The following is a 24,011-nucleotide window of genomic DNA, read 5'->3' on the forward strand; positions in this document are numbered from 1 at the left end:
CAAACTCAGCAGCATCCTAAGCATGGGAAACCTCAAAGCCCACCCTCATAGTGACACATTTTTTCCAAGGCCATACCCACTCCAACAAAGCCCCACCTCCTAATAGTGCTCACTCTCTCACTCCCTATGAGATTATGGGGGCCAATTACATTCAAACTACCACAAATAGACAGCTTTCTTTGGTTGTGAGAACTTTTCTTCTGTGGTTTTATTGAAAATATTCTGTATGCCTTTAATGTTATCATCTTAATCTATGCCCATAAATTGAAAGTTTGCTTTTTTTAAACTATATCCCAAACCTCTCTATGTTCTGTTCACATTTCTTTGTAAATTTATCATTTTGGGGCTGGAGAGATGGCTCAGAGGTTAAGAGCACTGACTGCTCTTCCAGAGGTCCTGAGTTCAATTCCCAGCAACCACATGGTGGCTCACAACCATCTGTAATGAGATCTGGCACCCTCTTCTGTATATATAATAAATAAATCTTTAAAAAAAATTTATCATTTTGGATCACTTGGTGAAGGTCAATGATTGAAGGTCAAGTGATCCAATTCCTCTCTTTTATCTCCCATCCCTAACACTGTTTCCACATGATCTATTATACACGAAGCTGCCAAAGGAGAAAGGCCTGTGTTTGTTTTATTGAGGTTTTCATTTCCAGCATCACTTCAGTTTAGCTTTCCTCCAGCAATTCTATCTCTTTATTGAACTATATTTTTGTGTCTTTGTTTGGGGTTTTTTGTTTGTTTCTTTTTCTTTTTTTCAAGACAGGGTTTCCCTATGTAACCCTGGCTGTCCTGGAACTTGCTCTGTAGACCAGGCTGACCTCAAACTCAGAGATCTGGATGTCTCCCCTCCTGCGTGCCACTGCCTGGCTATTTATGTATCTTGAATGGACCACCTTATTTCATTCAGCTTGAGGTTTTTTGTTTTTTGTTTGTTTGTTTGTTTGTTTGTTTTTTCCGGAGCTGAGGACCGAACCCAGGGCCTTGTGCTTGCTAGGCAAGTGCTCTACCGCTGAGCTAAATCCCCAACCCTCAGCTTAAGTTTTGTTCTCTAGTGTATAATCATATCTTCTTTGAGTTGTTTGAACACAGTTGTAGTCATTTTTTTTTAATTCTTCAGAAGTTCTTCCAGGTCACTTTCATTGGGTGCATTGCTAGAGAGTTAGTAATTTGGGGAGGGGCATGTTACTGTTGTTTTCCATGTTGCTTATGTTTCTATGCTGGAACCTGCACATCTGGGGCACTTGGTTGGCTGAGTCCTTTTGTTCAAACCACTGTTGTTGGTTTTTTGTTTTGTTTTGTTTTGTTATTCGAGACAGCATTTCTCTGTGTAGTTTTGGTGACTGTCTTAGATCTCACTCTGTAGACGAGGCTGACCTCGAACTCACAGAGATCGCTGGTTCTACCTCTCAAGTGCTGGGATTAAAGGCGTGCACCACCGATGCCCGGCCACTGTTGTTGTTTTTAAGATTTTAAAAATTTTGATCATTTGCATGTGTTATCAGAGGTCAGTGTGTCAGAGACCCTGGAGCTGGAGTTACAGGCTGTTGTGAACCACCCACCATGGGTGCTGGCAACCCAAATCAAGTCCTCTGCAAGAGCAGTACATGCTGTTAATGATGAGCCATCTCTTCAGCCCCTCACATCCCTTCTTTCAGTGGAGGATGGATACGATGTTTAGGAGAGGACCAAATTGTAGGGTGGCTGAGATGGTATTCTCTTCTGTGTGACTGGTAACTAAGAGTTGTAAGTTCATCTTTTGAGAGTCCACTGCCACTTTCCCTGGGTCAGCACAAACCTGGTCTTCTCAGCTACTGGATTCTGGCATGATTCTTCAGTCTGCTTTACTATGACCCTCGATCCATCTGCCTCTATATCTGTAGAACTCCAGAAGCCTAAGCATGTTACCTACTTCCTTGAGTCTCGGGCTTTCCCTGAGTTTTGAAAAACCAGCCTGTGTGCACCCTTAACCTAGTCCTGGGTTCATTACTTTGTCTACCCAGAATGCACTTGTGCCCCAACTCTGACCTTCTCCCAGAGTCTGTAGTAGCTTTCTGTGCTTTAATATACCTTTGAACTTAAGTCTTTGTTACCCTCCCTGAAATGCATTTGTTTTCTTGGGACAAACTCTATTAGTTTATTAGACCAATGGTAGTCCTTAGAGCAGAACTGAGATCAGTGGACTGTTGAGAAATGAAACACGGGGGCTGTAGAAAACTTCCAATGTTAGGAGTCATCACAACTATCATGCTAGAAGCTGTCTCCTGACCGGGCTGATAGTCCGTGGGAGTCAACAAAATAGCACACCCTCAGACTTCTGGGAAGTTTATTCTCTGTAGGCATGGGGTAGCACATGGGTAATGTCCGCTGCTCCCAGTTTGAGGACATGACTCATACTGCCCTTAAGTTTAAACTATGAGCAAAGAGAAAGCATTGGGCAGAGGTAATGGTTTCTGCTTTGGCTTCTGATCCTCCTTTTTCAGTGATGGGAGTCTTAAGCCACCTCAGGAAAGTTTCTCTTCCTTTCTCTAGCCAGACTTCTCATGAAGTTCCTGGAAAACAAACACACAGGATACGGTGGTGCTGCAGGACTGGAAGGTGCAGAAAGAGGCCAGTTTTGCCCATGAACAGACACTGGGGCAGCCCTACTTCTGTTTACTTTCTCAGTCTGTTGATTTCAGGACAGATTAGGGCAAAGCACCCTCTAGGTCCCTTACTCATGTGTATAAGTAATATTCTTGATCCCTCCCAGCACCCACATGGCTAGGCAGAACCATCTGTAACTCCAGTTCCAGGGGACCTGATGCCCTCTTCTGGCCTCCTCAGACACTGCATACATGAGATGTACAGACATATGCATGCAGTCAAAACATCCACACATGCAAAATTAAAAGTAATTTAAATTGTTGTAATAAAATTTTAATATAGAAAAAGGGTGGAAGGACATCTTGGTAACTAATCACTAGTACAATCCAAACTGAATTTTCTTGTCCTTGCCTCTGCAAAACTGCACTTCTCTGTCTACATCCCCTTAACTACAGAATACAGCAAGTTCCCCACAGTTCTCCAAACATGTGCCCAGCTTTTTAACTTCTGTTAACCGTCTATATGTCAGTTATCATGTGACCAGGTCCATTTTTTCTGTAAAATGTCTGTCTTTATTATTTTTTGTATGTGTGTGGGTATATTCTGACATAGACAAAATTTCATTTCACCCTTTTATTTTATTTTATTTTAGTTAGGGTCTCACTATGTAGCTTTGGCTGTCCAGAAACTTACTATTGTGGACCAGGCTGGCTTTGAACTCAGAGATCTTCCTGCCTCTGAGTGCTGGAATTAAAGGTGTGCACCACCATGCCCACCCAGCTAAAAAGCTGAAATTTAGACTCAGCTCTAACTGGAATTTGCCCATTAGATCTGTCAAATAGTTAGGTCAGTTTAACAAAGACAGAGTGCACTTACTGGCTTCATTAGGAACTTGTCGAGCTGGAAAGCCCGAGAACGCTGTATTTACGCTACCAAGAGTTGGCTCTGCTCAGTCAGACCAGAAGCCACTTAGAATTAGACTTCAGGTTCCTTCTCAGAGATTCTATACATGAAGTGGTCCAGAATTATCATGACATAAACTGAATTTGTTCGTTGTGGCCAACAAATATTTAACACAAACACATGTTGCTTTTGACTGGCTGATCTTAGCACTGTGTTCTCACTCAAATGGATTATCTTGTAGAGTTAGCGATGGAATAGGGGACTGGAGTGAAAATATTTAAGACTATAAAAATGGCTTTGGAACTAAATTGCATTGAATTCTTGCCAGCCTTTCCTTCCGTCAGGCTTTCATTATGATCTCATATCCTATAGTTACACTAAATCTGAGATTGGATTATATTCCCCAAGTGTGTGTTCAAATATTCAACTGATTTTATTAAACAAGTGCAAATGACTTTACTCTTTCTGTTGGTACTTTACAGTCACTAGATATTAATTAGACTTGGCAGTTCTTAACTCCTGTCACATCCATTATCCTCCAGCGGTCTTGGGCCAGAACCCAGGACAATTCCTGACTGTGTTGGTAGAGAAAAGAAGCAATCTTTTTTTTTTTAACCCATATCTTTTCTGCTGATTCTGATAACTGACCATATGACCATTTTCAAGTTGGAACCTCACTATGGTATGGTCCCTGTTACTCTCCACAGCTTTCCAGGTGCTGTTTTTCAAACATACGTGTACAGAATCCTAACCACAAGGATTACTTATTTCTCTAGGAATGGTAAGGTGTTCAAATAATTTTCAATTGGTCACCCTAAAGATTCTAAGTAAAGCTAATGTTCTTATATTAGAATTATTTAGATGCATCTAAAAATAACAAAAAGATTTAAGCAAAGAGGGAGTTTTACACCGGGCAGTGTTGGCGCATGTCTCTAATCCCAGCACTCAGGAGGCAGAGGCAGGTGGATCTTTGTGAGTTCGAGGCCAGTCTGGTCTACAGAGCGAGATCCAGGAAAGGCACAAAGCTACGCAGAGAAACCCTGTCTCGAAAAGACAAAAAAAAAAAAAAAAAAAAAAAGAGGGAGTTTTACTAAAAGAGTATCAGGATACTACATGTAGCTACGACAAGATAAATTATAATAGAAGCAAATATGACCATCACATGCTGTTTAAAACATTGAGAGAGCAGTATACCTGCTTGTATGACAAAATATTCAAGAGACAAGCTACAGAACACTGCTTTTATAATGATTCAATTGGTTTAAGAAATACTCTACACAGGTGTGGGGTGCACACCTGCACCCCAGCTCTCAGGAGATGGAAGTAGAAGGAAAGAAGTTCAAGTGCATCCTCAACTATGTAGGGAATTTGATGCGGGCTTTGGCTACACTAGACCCTGCCTCAAACCACCCACACATACAAGGAAGGACTACTAAACAATCCAGCCTAGTGCTACACATGGGACACAAGCATCTGAGAGGGGAAGCCAACTAGACTAAGTGTTCAAAGCCAGCCTCTGCTTATGTAGGATGCATAAGATACTGTCTTAGAAAGATAAAGAAACATAAATATGCTGAAAAAAAGAAAATGCTAAATCGTGATTTCCTCTAGATTGTGGTTCTCAACCTTCCTAATGCTACGATCCTTTAATACAGTTCCTCATGTTGTGGTGACTCTCCACCATAAAATTATTTTCATTGTTACTTCATAACTGTAATTTTGCTACTGTTATGAGTTGTAATGTAAGTATCTGTATTTTCTGATGGTCTTAGGTGACCTCTGTGAAAGTGTTGTGGGGTCACGACCCACAGGCTGAGAATCTCTGCTCTAGAGTAAGACCAATAGAAGTAACAGCTATGTACTTTAATATAGTCTCTTCTACTGAAATTTTTGTCTATGTAAGTCCTAAAGCATCCTGTAAGAAAACTCATTGATGCCAGGCAGTGGAAGTTCACACCTTTAATCCCAGCTCTTGGGAGGCAGAGGCAGGCGGATCTCTGTGAGTTTGAGGCCAGCCTGGTCTACAGAGAGAGTTCCAGGACAGCCAGGACTACACAGGGAAACTCTGTCTTGAAAACCAAAACCAAAACCAAACAAGAAAGCTCACTGAGAAACAGTGGGGCTACAGTGTAGAGAATATAGAGTTCCCTTCCCCACTCCCATATTAAAAATACAACTACTAAATGGTCCAGCAATTGCACTTTAAGGTATTTATCCAAAAGAACAGAAATTGGGTCTTTTAAAGAGATCTGTTCCCGGGGCTGGAGAGATGGTTCAGTGGTTAAGAGTTCCAGAACAGCCAGGGCTGTTACACAGAAAAACCCTGTCTTGAAAAATCAATCAATCAATCAATCAATTAATCAATCAATGTGTGTGTGTGTGTGTGTGTGTGTGTGTGTGTGTGTGTGTGTGTGAGAGAGAGAGAGAGAGAGAGAGAGAGAGAGAGAGAGAGAGAGAGAGAGAGAGAGAGCGCCTGTGAAGGCCAGAAGTGGGTGTCATCTGATTCTATGGATTAGGAGTTAACAGGTGGTTGTAAGCCACCTGCTATTTCTGCTAGAAACAGAACTCAGGTCCTCTGCAAGAGCAGCAGTTGCTCTTAACCACCAAGTTTTTCCAACCCCTTAAAGATCTTGACAAAAAATAAAATTTTGCCAGGTACATTGGTACCTACCTTTAATCCCAGCACTCTGGAGGCAGATCTCTGTGAGTCTGAGGCCAGCTTGGTCTATGGAACCAGGTCCAGACCAGCCTGAGATACACAATGAGACTCTGCTTCAAAAATAAAATAAATGATAAGGAATGCAGTTGGCTAGCTGGCTTCTAGCTTCCACATTTTGGATCCACTTCAGTACCCAAAGGCCAATTTGTTGATTCACTCAGAGCCAGGAACTGCACAGAACAGGGTAATATTAGGTCCCAGTTATACAAAAACACATATAGCCTTTGATTTAGTAAATCTGGGATTTGTTTTTCCTATCAAGAAAGAGAACCAGAAATGTTCCCACCCCCGGGGCATAGACTAATTAGTTTTGTCCTGGGGATGTGTTATCTTTACATCAGTGATGAATATTCAAGTATGTCCCACAAAACATCCCTTCAACCATCTACAGTTTTAGTTAACCACAATCAACTGGTCTAAAAGTATTGAACGGAATATCTCAGGAGTCAACAGTTCCTAAATTTTATTTTTGGAACATTGAGGATGGAACCCCTTGTACAAGTGAAGTATGACCTGACCACAGAACTACACTCCATCTCCTAAGTTTTAAGTTGCACACCTCTGTGTAGCAAGACAAAATCTTGTGCTATCCTTCTGTCCAACCCTAAGCGGCTCTTTTTAGTTGCATACCAATGCTGTGCATACTGTTTCCTCGGGAGGGTAGTTATCTTGCTTCACTAGCTGGCTGCTGTATCACTCAATGCTTGTGTCTCAGTAACCTTTATTTCACTGATAATCGCCCAAAGCACAAGAATGATGATGCAAGGAGGTACCAAGACACAAAATTCAGAAAGACAAATTAATTCTGGAAAGACCAGAATATACAGGAATCAGTACTGTCTGTTGTTTCAGGAATTCTTGGGACATTAAGCTCCTTGGATAATGGATTACAAAATCCATTCTGTGATGTGCTAACTGGGTAGAATAAGCATGAGGTAGCTAACACAAATGGAAACCCTGCTGAGATGTGTTCTTTGTAGATGTAAAGTCTACAAAGATGTAGAATTCTGCCATTCCTCTAATATTTTTAGAAGGCCAGTGGTCAAGGTATGCTGGAACACATCCTATAAAATAAATGTGCCTACACTTCTCATCACTTGTTACTAGGAAGCTAACACTACCTGGTGGAGGTACCACAACCCACCCAGAAACACTGCTTCAACATTTCTTTATATGCAATGATTGGGAGACATTCTAAATCCAAGTAGGCCTTACAAATTGAATTATATGAGGCAAATCCTAAAAGCACAAAATGTGTCGGTGGTAATGACACAGGGAATTTCAGCAAACCATGAAATCATGAAGAGGTTCCTTAAATATGTGAAGTAGGTCTGTGTAGTGTTAAGGAGTGGAACATGGTTGCCATGGGGATACAATACCCAGTGTCTTCAAAGAAAAGTGGATGCAACTAGTACATGAGGCTTACAGCCTCTAGCACTCCTGACCTTTTGCACGGGTCCAATAAGGATTCCTCCCGCATACTAGTCAGGCCACTTCTACCCAAGCAGTACTAGAGCATCCAATGGGCAACCTGCTCAGATTGGTGGGCTTACCTGCACATGAAGTCTCTCTGCTCTCCAAAAGCATTCCTGTCTACTGCTTTTTCTTTTCCATTGTCTTTTCCTCAAAACTCTGACTACCCAGGGTTTCATTAGCACTCTCCTATCCATACACGTATCAATGTCAAACAAGCTGAGAGCTGTTGCCACCTACCTAATGAGGCCTTGCCCTCAATCTATAGTCTTCCTGTGTAACTGGAGGTGACTATAGGGAACTGCCATAAACAAGCAAAAACCCCTGAACCTGTCGAAGGTCATCTGTAATAAAGGAGTTGACATTTACTGATTGCTTATTAGTCTTCCGAACTCTGAAGAAATTTGATGCCTTTAGTGCTTTTTGTTATACTCAAGCATCTTACCATGAAGGGTGGCTTTCTATTTACTGGTTTAATTGGGCTAACTTCATGATCAACTCCTTATTCCTTTTTGACTGTGCTGTGTTAGAGTCTCAAATCATGGGTCATTTTATGACATTCAATCTACTTAATCTTCAACAGATGTTTTCTACAAAACAGGATCCAAAAATGACTTTTACTCCTTAAAATCATGGCAACCCCAGGCTCAGTCTCTTAAGGTTACAACATCTACATGAGAAATCATTTCAGTGCTGTGATATTGCTGGTTCTGGGATACTTCTCACTGGACTGCTAATAATGGCCTGCTGCTTCAGGGTTCCACTGATCTGTATTGCTGTATTGTTAACCAGATGGTTAAACGTCGGGGCATGCCTGTCAGGGATTTCCCAGATTGCATTAACTGAGGTGGGAAGCACCCCTACCCTCTTCCCCCATGTACTAAATGAGGGCAGCACCATTCCAACGGAGTCCTTGACTGAATCAAAAGCAAGCAGACACCAGCACTCAGGTCTCTGCTTCCTGATGAGGATGGACCATACCCAGCACTTCGCCTTCCTTGTGCTGAACCACATCCCTTTGCACATACAAACCCTAAAGCCCTCCCTGCTCTGTTACAGCAATGAGAAGGGTAATCAGTACACAGGTGTCTCACTATCGCAATCTTTGTTTTTCCAGAACAGTCCATTTGCTTCTATTATTAACTTCTCAAATACTTTGTTCCACTCTTAATAACTTTCACTTTGAAGCAAATGTCTGACCTGTTGGCATGTACTTAAGATTCTAAGAAGAACTGAAACAGAAACATCAATCTTAGGAATACATTTATTTCAGTGGTAGAATGCTTGCCAATATGGGCAAGACCCCATGTTGAAGTTCAGCAAATTAAATAATTCAGTTGTTTTGAATTAGTTACCAGTAACCAAATGCATAAGATTGACAGTGTTAAATATTCAACAATAGGTGAAATGCTACACAATATTCTAGTAATCCTTACATATTAATCTAACTAAATTCATTTACTTTCTTTTGAAATAAATACTCTACATCATGGAGAGAGATGTGTCCAAAGGCCATGTAACCATTAAGTGCTAGAATTGAAATCTGATGAGACAATATGACCATTCCTTTCAGAGATTAACAACCACAGCAGCGAGTCGGCATGATCATTCAGTGTTGAAAGGGACCCAGAGGAAATTATCCAACACCGCTGTAGTACCTGCCTATGTGCCAAAAGGAGCATTCCCGTCAGAAGTAAAGAATGTAAGACTTCATATGCAGAAGACAACTAGCGGGAAGAACAAAAGAACTCGGTTGAGTCTAGTATCCTGGACTAATGTGAATAGCACATATTATGGAGTGCGTAGTAGAGATAATAGCTGCTAAAAGAACAAGGCACACTCCATGTGTTTCATTTCCAGTCAGTGCTTTTATTTTAGAAAAAGAAACCACACTGAATCCAACAAGGTAGAACTACTGACTTCTTATTCTGTGTTATTCTTCCACTTTAAAAAGTGAACTCCAATCTGTCTTCATCCAGAATAGCACTGGTTATTTCAAAAGAACCTGGGGAAAAACAAAGTTCACTGAAATCACAGATTAAGTCTCTGTCATGGGGATAAGGGAAAAAAGAAAAAGGAAGGACAGGAAGCCAACCAACATTACAATATATACAAATTGTACTTCAATTTTTTTGTTATTTCCACTCTTTGACTTGGTGATCTGAGTTAACAAAGACATATACTCTAATTATAACTTGGAAAATAGTTAATGTTCCTAACATTTTAGTGGGCATAGCTATTACTATAAATAAATTGATTTCATTTTCTCCAGAAGAAACTCCTCTAAATCCCAAATACGCAGACAGATCCGCCGCAGTACTGCCAACGGGCTGCACAGTGCTGCAGTGCTGCCTGCCCCTCCATCTCAGCACTCAGATGCTGAGGCAGGACGGCTTGCAAGCTCCAGGTACCTAAGCAACACAATGAGTGACTGGCCACCCAGGCTACACAGAAGACCCCAGCTCACAAAACCGAGACGCTACCAAAAGCACAGCACTGCAGCTTTTTTTTTTTAAACTTTGCTTTTTTCCTTTCCTACAGTTTCTAACTTATTTTAAGCAGATTGTAGTGGGTAGCCATTCCAGCCTTGATCTGGAAGTTCCAACCCCCATGGAGGCTTCGGTAACTGTCACGCCTACAAGGCGGGGCCCAGAGTGGCCGGCTCTCTTGGTTCCTGGACCCTGGACACTGGAGGTAGACCGAGCAGAGTTCTCCAGAGAACACCGCCGGACTGCGCTACACCTTTCCCAGACCCTGTAACCTATCCATTCGCTTGTAAGTTACCCCACAAAATAAACCTCCCTTTTAACTACGTGGAATGGCCTTAATAATTACACCAATATACAGGTGGTATCACTTTAACACATTTTTTTAGACAACAAAATTCACTTCACGTTTAGACAGTTGTTCCACTGTTGTGTTATTATTCATCCTACTGACTCTGCTTGCCCCTCTTCTGGTTTTACAATCTACAATGAAAAGAAGGCACTTGAGAATATCGACTTCATCTCTGTGACAGTCTGAATCATTTTCTGGAATAGAATGGAATGTGCAAAAGAGAGGCAGGTTTCAGAGTAGGAATGCTTTCTCCTTAGAACAGAAATTCTAGAGAGCACAAAGGCGTCTTTGTAACTTTCCTTACCCAAAAGATGTGTGTGTGTGTGTGTGTGTGTGTGTGTATGTGTGCGTGTGTGTATGTGTGCATGTGCGCGTGCACGTGAATACAAGTGCTGGCAATGCCCGCCGAAGTTGAATCCTCTGGAGCTAGAGTTATAGGTGGTTGACAGCCACCTGACATGGATGCTGGGAACTGAGTAAGAACCACACTCAGGTCTGGGAAGAACTGCTGAGCCAAGTAGACTAAATGTCAACAGTAAATATGCATGCAAACACCCAAAGGTGGTTCCTACAACCATCTCAACAAGCTTTCTGAAAAGACCCCCGAAGCTTACACTGGGTAAGGCCAGCTCCCATGCAGAGTGCTATAAAACGTAAACAACACTTTCAAGTACAAGAGTTGGGTTTCAGCTCTGGCTCTGTAATCTTGGGAAATCTTTTTCTAATCTATTTAAATTATTATTGTGTTCATTATGCAAGCACATGAACATGCAGAAATCAAAGGACAACTTTAGGGAGCTGGTTCTCTCCTTCCACCATGGGGTCCAGAGATGAAGTTCAAGTTCAGGAGTTAGAAGACTTGCCTAAAGACTTGAGATATGGCTCAGTATGTAAAGGTGCTGGAGTGCAAGCCTATTGCTTCTCGGCCTTTTGGCTAAGATCAAGTGTAGTATCTGGAGTGCAAGCCTGACTAACCTGAGTTTGAATTCAAGACTACATTAAGTAACTAATCTTTGCAAATGTCTATGGTAAGTATTTGTAGACCAGGAACTCATTCTATTAGATTAGTGGGAGCCATCACCAATCACCCATCTCTGGATATCCTCTCTTTATTGCTGTAGGACTTGAGAACATTATTTCCATATAACAAGGCCCCTAGTGAATGTGCTTCTGAGGAACATTCTCTATGGAAACACTGAGGTCCGTTAGTGTCACCATTTTTCTGTGCCATTCATCATGTACATGTCTGCACTTGATGGGAGAGCAGAAGGATTAGGAGTTCAATGCCAGCCTGACATAAAACAAAACAAAAAATGAAACAAAGACAAAAAAAAAAAAAACCAAACAAGTTTTATCTGAAAGATTAAACCTTCATCTCTAACACATAGGTTTCTCAATGTGCAGAGCTCCTTTAGATTTAAAAATCAGGAGGTAAGCGGGGGTGTGGCTCATGAGGCAGAGCTACATAGAGACCCTTTCTCAACACCCCTGCCCCTACCAAAACCAAGGTAGGTTGAAGCCAAAGTCTAAAATCCCATTTACTTTCTTCTACTTAGCCTAGCCAAATTCTTGTCTTCTTTCCCTTCTTCTCCATCCCCTTCCCTTTTTCTCTTCCTTCTTTTCTCTCATATAGCTAATGCTAGTCTCAACTCACAATGCAGCCAAGGATGACCCTAAATCCCTGCTCCTTCTGCTTCTGTTTCCCAAGTGCTAGGATTACAGAAATGCAGTGCCACAGTGTTAATGCCTTAAACCTTAATTTAATAATTAAAAAAAAAAAAAAAAAAGGAAAGACAGACATAGACGTGATGGCAGAGGAAGGCAGTTGGGCTCTTCTGTGAATGACATCAACCTGATCCATAGGGGTGAGTCAGCTAGGTCTACATACCCTATATCTCAAAGCAAGAAAACAAACCACACCCAAACAAAAGATTACACGCTTTTAATCCCAGCACTATGGAGGCAGAGGCAGGTTGATCTCTGAGCTTAAGGCCAGCCCAGTCTACATAGTGAGTTCCAGGACAGCCAGGGCTATGTAGAGAGAGCCTGTCACAAAACAAAAAATCAGCAGGGCAACACTGGATAAAAAAAAATCTTGAGGTAACAGGGAGAATGAGAGGGGGAAAAAGGAAACGGGGAGGAGAGAGAGACACACACAAACACTGAAATGAGAAATAAAAAAAAGAGGAAAAGACTCAGAAACATGAGGAGAGAAGAACTGACAGGTCTGTAGAGAGAGATCCCCCTACCTCTGCCTCCCAAGTGCCGGAACTGAAGGCCTGTATATGGTGATATTTTATTTGTATTAAAATGTTATTTGTATGTTAATAAATAAAGTTGCCCGGGGGTCAGAGCTATTAGCAAGCCATAGGAAAGCAGGGCAGTGGTGGCGTATACTTGTAATCCCAGCACTTGGTATGCAGAGCTGGGTAAGTCTCTGTGTGTTCAGGGATACAGCCATTATTGGACACACATGCCTTTAATCTCAATACCAAGCAAGGAAAACCTGGAGGCCTATACAGACAGGCCGTGACGAGGCAGTCATGTGGTTAGGTTTACAACCAATGAGAAGGCAGAACAGGAACACTATATAAAGACATTAACACAGGGGTAGTGAGTTCTGAGAGGTAGGACCACTGCAGGAGGAAGGGTAAGGTTTTAGCTCTTAGCTCTGACCTCTTGGCTTTCTTCTTTGCATTGGTTCTGTGTTTCTTATTTAAATAAGAAGGTTGGTTACATCTACACCTGTACTACCACCACCCTGCTTAATTATTACATTCTTTATCTACCCCTTCAGCATTCCTACTAAAGGGGGAGGTCTTAACTCCATAAAATAGTTTTAAAAGAGAATTTACATTCAACATAATTTTTGCCATCATTAAAGGTCAATGTTTCAATATATTGGGGATTTTGCATAGTGTTAGTAATTTTTCAAAACAGGGACTGATAATGCACCAGTAGGATCAGATTTAACCTAAAGTAGAGAAGGACAGATACCCATGTTTACATACCACCACAGGCTGCAACAATGCACCTTCCACAACACTGGTATCAAACCAAAAGCACATTCCAGGTTGGGAATAACTTACCATTCAGAGTAAGGAGGCAGCCACCCTAAATCCGCTTTCGTCTCTGCCCTTCCTTGCTCCACTCCGTACGTCACATGCTGTTTCTTCTCCTATGCAGGGTTAACGTCAACAGCCTCTCTCAAGAGTTCCTTTCTCTGCTGCCACCTACCCGTTTATCTCTCTGCTGCAGCAGAAGGGCATATAGAAAAAGGCCTTGCTTATTGTTCAAATTAAACAAATGCTTTAACAGTTCATATTTTAACACGTGAATCAACATTTTCAAATATTGCCCATCCCACCTCAATAATCAGGAGAAAAAAACCCAATCATAGAAAACCAAATATCGTATGATCAATGTTCATGCTAAGCTAGGAAAATTAAAAACAGAAAGAAAGGAAGAGGAACGATTATACACTCAGTGGTCGTTATCTCAAAGAGCCGTGTTCTGTTTCATTGTTTTCCTTCCCTATGTATCCCTATGAGCTATAAATAAGTACATGATTTAAATTAACTAGGTAATCTACAACTCCTACAAATTTCAAACTCGAAGACTACCCAAAGAACCATGGAAGACACATCAATACAAAGCCTTTAAAGTAATTCTAGAAACTAAGAGTGTTAGGTGCTTTACCTGCTTGAGATTTCAATGTTCTGGACTGCTTATTGCCCAATGGCTCTGAATACAATAAAACACGAACACATACGCCACCTACATTTAAAATAGGGTAGCATTTGTATGCCCATATAAGCATTGGGTATTTTGTTTTGCAAAAGAGTTAATATTCATTAAGTCCCTTAGAAAGGGCTGATCATGAATGTACATTTCCTTAAACTAATACATACATAGAAAAATTAGGGGGAAGGGAAGGAATGACAAAAATAATAGTTCTAAGAGAATTGGGAATTAACACAGCATGATGTCTAATGCTTTTTAAAAATCTAAGATTCACTTCTATTCCCATTCCTTGTCACTGGAGCCTACAATTGAAATTTTCTATTCGACACTAAGGAACTACATCCAAGAAGAGACTAGCAATAATAACGGCTTCCTTTTTCCACCCTCCCATTACCTTCTCCCCGAATAGATGTATGTACAGACTTGGAAACTTAAAACAATAACAAACACTGATATCAGCACCAAAGAGCTGGTCGACAGCAGCACTGCAATGACATCGCTTCCACTTTCTCATTCCTTCCCCCATCTCAAACCCCACCCTTTTGACCTCTGCATATGGGATGAGCCTGAGCAGGAGAAGTTGGAGATGTCAGGACTGCGCCGTTCCCACGGATGCTTCTAGAGGCCTGCTGTGCTTCTGGGAACTGAGGCACAGGGATGTCTGTCTGACTGAAACCTAAAACAACAACAGTTCACCCCACCCCTCATGTTCCCCAAATCCCAAATAGCAGCCAGGTAAATATACTATATAAGGTCCACCTAGTAAGTTTGAATACAATAAAATCAAGATTCCTTACAAGTCAGCAGTATTTAATGGGGCATCAGAATAGGGGTTGTTTAAACTCTCTACAGCCTGTGCAATGCAAACATTCTACTGGTAGCCATTCTCATAGGCCAGAGAACAGAAGTCTCCTGAAGGAGTCCTTCTCAGAACACCTCATACATCCCTGTAGGAGTGCAGGTGGAATTCCTGGACAAGTAAATTTCAGTTCAGTTCAACAGATAATTATCTTAAGATGCCAGAGGATGTCCCTAGCCCATGTGTCAACTGAAGCACAGAATAGGCTATCATTTATTACATGCCTCTAGCTGAGGCCAGGGTTTCTTATTCACTAACCAGGTCTGCTGAATGTATACATTCTTTGTGTAGGACATTACAAGCTATCAGATAAAACTATGCAAAAAATAAAGGGAAGGTGCTGGCTACTGTCTCTGAAACCCTTTATTAAAGACAGATTACTGCTCTAATGTAAAATATAAAGCTAGCTTTCAGAGTGAAAACCTTAGAAAGGACAGGGAAGGAGGAAACAGTAAGCAAACTGGGATGGACATAAAGGAAAGCAGTATCTAACAGAAGACTACCAAACTGTACAAACTATTTCCATTCTGCCACTAACTTTGTTTTATGACCCTGGCTAATCTGGTTAACCATGCTGTGCTTCAGAAATGCTACCCTATATGTTCCAATCTATATAATGTGTACTCTTTAGAATTTGATAGTCTTCGGCTATTCACATACATCTGTTAGGACTATTGTATAAGAAAGGCTACAGTGATCACTTCTAATCTAAGGTGACTAAAAAGTTCTATTGGTTTCACAAGCCCCGTGCACATCACTAAGGCCAACTGAATGCAGTGTACTTTAAACCATATATATATAACCTAGAACCTAGTTTACTTTACACAACTCTAGTTTTCCATACCTGTCAACTCCTAATTGGTGTCTTTAAAGTGTGAGCTCACTGTGTATTCGGAACACCAACCCCTGAAAAAGCTTAAGCCAGAGTAGCACAATGGAAGAGACAAACAAACCCACAACAAAACAAAGCCAAAGTCACACTCTGAAAACTTATTATAGACATATATGCAAGGAATGGAGTATCTAAACAGCTAAATGAAACCCCAAGTGCTGAGTTCATCCCAATCGATTCAAACTTTATCCCACAAACTCTTCTTTAAATTATTTGCTACCATATTTATACATTATTTGTAAAAATCAAGTTATGATAAACTCACATTTGCCTTTAAAGTGTTACAGAAAGAAAACTTAAAAAAGTAAAATGTTAGCCTTCTGATGGAAATAAAGGAGAGTCCAATTACCTGCCAGCAGGCTGGGCTGTGCCTGGTCCGAGCCGCTGCACTTAGCACCACTGCACAGCTGCATTACTGGGGGAGGGGAAGTTTAGAAGGGCACTGACCCCAAAGCTCTCAAAACTTCTCACTCATCATCAGGAGGGGGGAAGAAGGAAAGTGTTTTCTCTGAGTATTTTTTGTTTGTTTGTATTTGTATATTTTGGCTCCTGAAAAGGCTGGCAAAGAACAGTAACAGTGCAAGCAATTAGAATATTTCTTCAAAAACAATTTTTAAAATGTAAAACATTAAGGAATTTCTAAAAACCAAACTTTTGTTAACATGGAAAAAAAAAATGTCACCAGAGTTAGGCAGCCATCCCAGGAGGCATGGCAAAGTGCATTGGGATAAAGGAAATAAAATACCACACAAACCCCCAAACCAAAACAAAATGAAAACATTTCCAATCTAATCTGGAAGACTAGATGATTCCAACAGCAGACTTCTGTCCATCACTAAACATTCCAAATCCAAGGGACCTAGACTGTATTTTATGTGAAACTTTTTTCTTTTTAAGAAACAAAAGAAAGCAGTGACCCTGGTTATAAATCCTACGATGTATTACATGATTTACATCCTAGCACAACAGAAGTCAATGTGAATAAAGCGAACAAACAGACAAACAAACAGCGGCAGAGGTTACCTGTCTGAGCACCTACATTTTCTTAGGAGGGGAGCGTGTCTCACCAGCCAAATAGCCCACAAACCTTCTCAAAACAGCGAACCAGGAGAAAAATATAACACAAAGTTTGATTTCACAATGTCTCTAACACCCCCAACCCCAAGCTAGGGGTTCACTGAAAAGAGGCTTGCTTTTCCATGGTTTCCTTCTTGAGAAAAAGGAGATGAATGACAGTCAGCGGCCGTCTCCATTGCCGTCAGTGCTTTCTCTTAAAGTCTGAGGAGTGCTTGATGAAAGCAAGTCTCTTGTTGGATTTTTTTTCTAGCGTTCCAGGGTAGTTTCTTATTGATAGCATAAAGACAGATTTCAAAGTTCATTGGAGAAAAGCCAGCAGAAATGACCAATTATAAGTATCAAAAGAAAAAATACTTATTAGAAATTTTAAGTGGCATAGTTCATACGTATAGAGTCCAATTTTCATCGCAGATAACATAAAAACATGAGAATTATTAAAAATACAATTAACAATTACAATTTTAACAGCATACAAAAAATGTACAGTAATTCAGACTTTGGCATGATTATACAGATTTGATAAATACATTTTATCTCACAGGTTGTGAAAACAATTCTGAGGATAAGTCAACTATCACTCATTTCCTTTGAGGTCTCCTTCTTACCTTAATGCTCTTATTCTTACCTTAATTGAGAGAATTCAAGATGAGCAACCCTGTTAATTTCATCTACTGTGTGAGTGTGATATCCAGAAGGTGGCTGGTGAAGAGCTACATTTCACACTGGCTGATGCACAGTGGCTACATGAACAGGGAGTGGAACTGCCAGTGAAAACTCCTTACCGAGTGCTTGGTTTAGAATGGATAACTCTAATTTCCCTTTTCTTTATCCCACCATAGCAAATGAAGATGTTCTATTTGTTTTTAAATGCATGGACTTACATGTGTATCATAATGTATGTGGCAACCAGATCAGATTTTAGGATCTGATTACACGACTGTTCATTTATTTCTCTATACCAAATAGTATGCACCCTCCAAAATATGATCATTCAGCAAAGTACCAAGTACTTTTATTCTGTTAGTGAATCAGAGGTACTTATGACTCCCAAGGACCCTGTGTAGATCAAATCGTGCAGATGCAATTAGAGTATCCTAAAGATAAATTAGAACTCCTTATGTATCTTTTTTTCTGAGATGAAATGAGAGAGTTCACAGATTATAGGTACTATTCTATTTGTCAACAATCAACCTTTCACTCCATTTTAATATTATTTAATTCTATGAGGGAAACCAAGTTTTATTACATTCCTTTTTCAAATGGGGAAAACTGTACAGTTAATCATGATCAAACCTCTGTTGGAGCTGGATAATACTGATGTTTTATTATCACCTTCGAGTCTCTAAGTAGTGTCCAAGAAATTATGTGACAGTCCATGTGAAGGAAAGCAGCACTGGAGAGGTAAGAAAAGCTCGGGGAAGCTGCAGAGAATTTGCAGGGAGATGGAGCTTGCTGTTTAAAAAGTATGTTGAACCCTGTAGCATCGCCATCTTAACACATCTTCCAGACTCAATCACTGGAATAGCTTTATCCTGGTCTTAAAGGCTCATACTATATGCAGATTGGGGGCTTTCATCAATTCAGAAAAGGAATATAGAATGGTCAGTACTGAAGGCTTAAGGATAGGGCTATATGAGACTCAATTATGTTAAATAAATTGCATTAAAACATCCAGTCCACCTCCCTCCAAATCTTAAGTGTATAAAGAGAAAATGCACAGCCATAACATTAAATAAAAGCATGTAGCCTTGAATAAGTCATATGCCAAACAGTCTACAAATAAAAACAAACAACACACACACACACACACACACACACACACACACACACACACACACAATGCCTAAGAAACATCTACTTTCCTATTGTCCTTAGGGGAGTATCTCTACACTATCGAAGTCTAAAGCAATTCAATTGTTTTCTTTCGTTTTAAGGAAAAAACTGCTTCCCATCATGCCATTCTCTAGAATCTATTCTTTGTTTGGTGTAAACAAAAAAATAAAACACATACACTTGCATGCAACATATATATAAACCCTCCTAAAATGTGAAAAATGCAAATACAAAAAATAGCATTAAGAAATCATTTCAGCTTTATACCTAATGACCTTTACTTGCCTCCCCAAAATGATGTCCCTGTACTTATCCTTTAAATGATCAACTCATCAAGAGAAAAGGGGAGCACGAAGACTTTTAAATGTGTATGTTGAGTCAGTGTCTTGTTAACCAAAAAAAGTAGCATTTTGTTTACTTTGGCCATTGTTAAAGATGAAGTCATAGAGCAAGGGATGTTACCAGCATGTATTAAAAATGCAACATTAACAGAGCATATATCCTTCAAAAAAGACTAAAACACTAACAAATACAAGTCAATGCACAAACTTTAACTAGCGTAACTTTATCTACATTGAGTAAATGTTACTTTGTATACCAGACATTGCAATACTGTTCATTTACCTTTCATCATGCAAACATGCCAATTTTGTTATTAAAAATCTTTATTGGATTATAGTCACATTACCCTCCCACCCAAATTAAGGGGGAAAAAAACAAGGATGAACATGAAAATAAGAAATCTCGGTCAGAGCCCCTTAAGAGTTCATAAACAATTATGTGCATTTAAATGCTAGCTGAGAGAAACGGCAGAATTTTCAGATTGCTACTAAAACATTTCTATTTTTAAGCAGATGTTTCCTCTTTACAAATCTTGAAACTGTGTGAAGTCATGCTACCAAGTACTTGAATCAAAACCATTCTACATAAAAACAAAAGCAAGAGACCACGGAAAAAAAGAAACTTTCATGTTCCTCATGGCCTAAGAGCAGGGTTTTAGTCATTGAAAAGGTTAGCAAGAGAGCCTGCCATTTCTCTGTATATCACCTACTCTTCCTTTCTGTAGACTCTGTAAATGAATCCGGTAAGTATTACTATCAGAGGTCTCATCTATTTTCCCTTCTTCTAACCAATCTTACTATACCTTTCTCTCAACCTCCTGAGCATTCTCCATGAACAGCATTGCAAGTTGGTTAAGGGGGGAGGGGATGGGGGGAGGGGAGACAGTTTTACAAGGGTTTTGTTGGTTAATTATTTACCGGTGGAGTCACTCCACCAGGAGTTTGATTTCATTGGCTAGCAGCTGGTTCATGTTGAACAGCCCCCCTGGGAGCTTGGTGAGCAGCTCTCGCTCGGTGGTACTTTCAGGGTCGCTATCGACAGAGCTGGAACTTGCGCTCATGTTGTCGACAGCAGTGCTGGCAGGGGGACCAAGCTCCGGCTCACTAGTCTCACTGGCCGTGGACACCACAGAGAGCAGGGACATGCGCCGGGTGAGCCGGCCAGCGGGCAGAAGGGAGGCAGCATAGTCTGCTATGATACCAGCTACATCTAGATTACAAGCCTTATCAAAGGCGATGAAACCTACATTTGCATTGGCCTCGCAGACACAGAAGGAGCCGTCATCTTTCATCAACAGGTCAATGCCACAGACATCCATCCCCAGGATATTAGACACCTGGATAGCTAGCTGCTTCCCTTGTTCACTCAATGAGCACATCATCCCCACACCACCTGGCAAAGAAAAGGAGAGGTAGAGGCGGGTTACCAACTTCTGGACAGCATTAACACAGGCCTCTTCTAAATGGGTAATGAAACAACAACAACGCTAGTATAAAACTGGTTTTTGTTTTGTCCTAGTTAGACTAAAGCTTATTTATTTAATCTGGACTGCTCACACTCATGATCCTTTGCCTCAGCCTCTTGAGTGCTGGCACTGTAAGCATCCACTACCACCACTGGCTTAAAACTTAAGTTTTAAATCTGCCAGAACAGAGATTAAAGAAAAGTGAGAAAGAACTTCAAGAGAAAGTCTTAGAAAGACATCAAACTTACCTTAAGGTCTATCCTGTCTATGATAACATGGACCAGTGTCCCTCAACATCACAAGGGTTTCCAGAACCTCCCATCCCCACCAGACACCAAAATCTACGAACGGTCACAAGCCCTTAACAGAGTTTGTAGTGCCTACAACCTGCTGTGTATTTTAAATCAGCTCTATAGTACAATACCTGATACAATGGAAACACCCAAGAGTTGTTAAAATGTTATTGCTTAGGAACAACGATAATGTATGTTCAATACAGATGCAACCATTGTTCAACTTTCCATCCATAAACTCAATTCAAACAACACTCAAAGAGTGCCAGGGAGAGGATGAGGAGCCCATGAGACTCAAGTAGAGAAGGACTGACTAGTACTTGATTCCTGCCAACTTAGCACAGTGTTTGGCTTCTGCCAAGTTCTGCTTTCAGGAACCTTTAGGAAGCAACATACACACTGAGCTTTAGTCACCAACTCTGGACTATGGTTTTTTTTGTTTTGTTTTGTTTAATATTTTAAGTCCTCAGTTGAATCATTTCAATCTGCAAATATGAAAGATTGTGTTTAAAATATTTGTATAATTAGAACATCTGATTTTTTAAAAACAATTTACTTATTTTTATTTCATTCATGTATTGCCTTCATGTATGTCTGTGTGAAGGTGTTGGACTCCCTGAAACTGGAGTTAAGGCAGTTATGAGCTGCCATGTGGGGGCTGGGAATTGGACCCAGGTCCTCTGGAAGAACAGCCAGTAAGTACTCTTAACCACTGAGCCATCTCCCCAGTCCACCAGCTGATTTTATATATAGCAAGTGGAGAAGCCTAACGAATTTGTGAGTTTGAAGCAGCCTGGAATACAGAGCAAGTTCCAGGCTAGCCAAGGCTTCACAGTGAGATTCTGTCTCAAAAATAATTTATTTAATACAGACATAAAACAGGGACAAGGGATGGGGTGCATACTGGGAATATGGCAATCCAAATATGGCACTCTTTCTTTATGGGTTCTATTCCTAAAAAAAAGGCTTCTGAATCTTCAGATCACTAGCCAAACATATAGGTAAGGACTGAGCTTTGCTAGCATAGAGTGAGAGTAAGGAAACATAACAGCATCCTCACGTGGGAGACTAGCTTCAAGAGGCTGAGGCAGGAGGAGAGTTCAAGGCCAGCCTGAGCTATCCATCAAGACCCATCAAAGCTATCCATCAAAACAGAACAACAAAAACCAAACAACCAAAAGAAAAGCAGAATTAATCAAATATAGGGAATATTTTTAAAGCACAGACAAAAAACTTAAAACGAAATCATAAAACAAAGTAGGAAATCTGGGAATTAAATCTGAAAATAAATCTTCCAGAAGAAAATGAATAGATGGAGGAGAGGAGGTAACAAAGAGCGAAATGGAGAGGAGACACTGGAGAGATGACTCAGCAGTTGGGAACACTGATTGCTCTGACAGAGAGCCTGGATTCCCAGCACCCACATGGTAGCTCACAACTGTAATTGCATCTCTAGGGGATCCAGTGATCCAATGCCTTCTCAGGCCTCTTGTGTACACATGGTGCACAGATAAAACACAAATACACACACACATACACACACACACACACACACACACACACACACACACACACACACACAGCCAGGTGTACACATTTAATCCCAGGACTTAGGAGGCAGAGGCAGATGGATCTCTGTGAGTTAAGGGCCAGCCTTATCTACAGAGTGGAGTTCCAGGACAGGCAGGGCTACACAGAAAAACACTGTCTCCAAAAACCAAATCAAACAAACAAAAAATTTCTAGAACTTGTAGAGAGCTTATTAAAATCCAAGTTAACAGTGGGAATGGTAGCCAGGTGTGGGATCAATCACATGCCTTCAATCCTAGCACTGGATGATGTGACAAGGCCCACTTTGATGGCTCAGTAGTTAAAAGCACTTGTTGCTCCTGCAGAGGTCCTAAGGTGACAAGGGGACCAACGGAAGAAGAGAGAGGCAAGGAAAGTAAAAGTTATGAGGAATATGCTAAATACAATATATACAAGCATGAAAAGCTTGAACAGAAATGGAAAAATTTAAGTTATCACAAAAAATAAAGTAAATTCATAATCACTGAAATTTAATTCAATAAGGAGAAAACCAACAATGACAGCAGGGCTACAATTTCCATGTGGAAAGCACATTCACTTTATATACCAACAGAAAGGTTCTGCATTTGTCTTTACCTAGTGAACAATTGCTTTGCATCCTTCCATCTGTCGAACAACGTAACATGGTGCCAACAACTCGGCCTCCCACAACAATGACTCGCACATCCCTTCCATGAGACTCTTGAATGTATTTCTGGAACAGATATGGAGCTTCATGTCGAATAAGATGGCTTAGATCAGCTAAATGATGTTTATCTCGTGCCAAGAAAACAGCTTTGCCTAGGATTTAAAAAGAATAAAAATATACAACACATGGAAGTCATGAGATTGTGGATAGTGACAAATATACATTCTTGGGTCCCAATATACTCTTTCAGAAGCAATTATACTTGTATGTTTTTAAAGTATTCTTTGCTATAACTATTGACTAAAGTGATCTAGTTATGATTAGTAAGATAATGTGAAAAATATATGGGGTCAAACTTAATAATCATCATTATTTCCCCAAACAAATTCTTGTGGCTAACTATTCCATTTGGGTTTATGAGAAAGAGGATCTACATTGTATTCCTCCAAAGGTTAGCCAATGTTAACCTCATTCTTTAGCAAACCCCTTTCCTCTGAGTTAAAATACACATAAATTATTATATATTAACATTCTATTATTACAATACAGTAACATAGCAGTATCATAGACTTGATTTGTTTCTGAATTCTCCAATCTGTCCCTTGCTCTATTTATTTTTATCACAATGGAGGTACGTCTTTTTTTTAAATAATTTATTTTTTTTTATGGTCACTGGAGTTTTGCCTGCATGTATGTGTGTGTGAAGGTGTCAGATACCCTGGAACTGGAGTAAGACTGTTGTGAGCTGCATGTGGGTGCTGGGA

General features: G+C 40.4%; 1 protein-coding gene, 1 long non-coding RNA gene and 1 other non-coding gene across 4 annotated transcripts in view; 1 reads left to right on the top strand and 2 right to left on the bottom strand.

The window, feature by feature from the left end:
* Positions 1 to 9,534: 9,534 nt before the first annotated feature.
* Positions 9,535 to 17,633, bottom strand: LOC131907373 (uncharacterized). Its single transcript, XR_009378383.1, has 4 exons — positions 16,369 to 17,633; positions 14,224 to 14,301; positions 13,614 to 13,776; positions 9,535 to 9,691 (listed from the first exon to the last, which is right to left on the bottom strand). It is a non-coding gene; the product is annotated as an uncharacterized LOC131907373 (long non-coding RNA).
* On the top strand, positions 11,439 to 11,631 carry LOC131907590 (U2 spliceosomal RNA). Its single transcript, XR_009378488.1, has one exon. It is a non-coding gene; the product is annotated as a U2 spliceosomal RNA (small nuclear RNA).
* Positions 17,634 to 19,383: 1,750 nt separating the features above from the next.
* Rimklb (ribosomal modification protein rimK like family member B) overlaps positions 19,384 to 24,011 on the bottom strand; it is a 34,096-nt gene continuing 29,468 nt past the window's right edge. For both annotated transcript variants that reach the window (XM_059258534.1, XM_059258535.1), the window contains exons 5-6: positions 23,196 to 23,399; positions 19,384 to 20,663 (exon numbers count right to left, since the gene is read on the bottom strand). In XM_059258534.1, coding sequence (XP_059114517.1) covers positions 20,197 to 20,663; positions 23,196 to 23,399 — 671 coding nt within the window. In that variant the 3' untranslated portion in view covers positions 19,384 to 20,196. The remainder of the gene's footprint in view (positions 20,664 to 23,195; positions 23,400 to 24,011) is intronic.

This window comes from Peromyscus eremicus, chromosome 3, assembly GCF_949786415.1.
Source record: "Peromyscus eremicus chromosome 3, PerEre_H2_v1, whole genome shotgun sequence".
NCBI lineage: Eukaryota > Metazoa > Chordata > Mammalia > Rodentia > Cricetidae > Peromyscus > Peromyscus eremicus.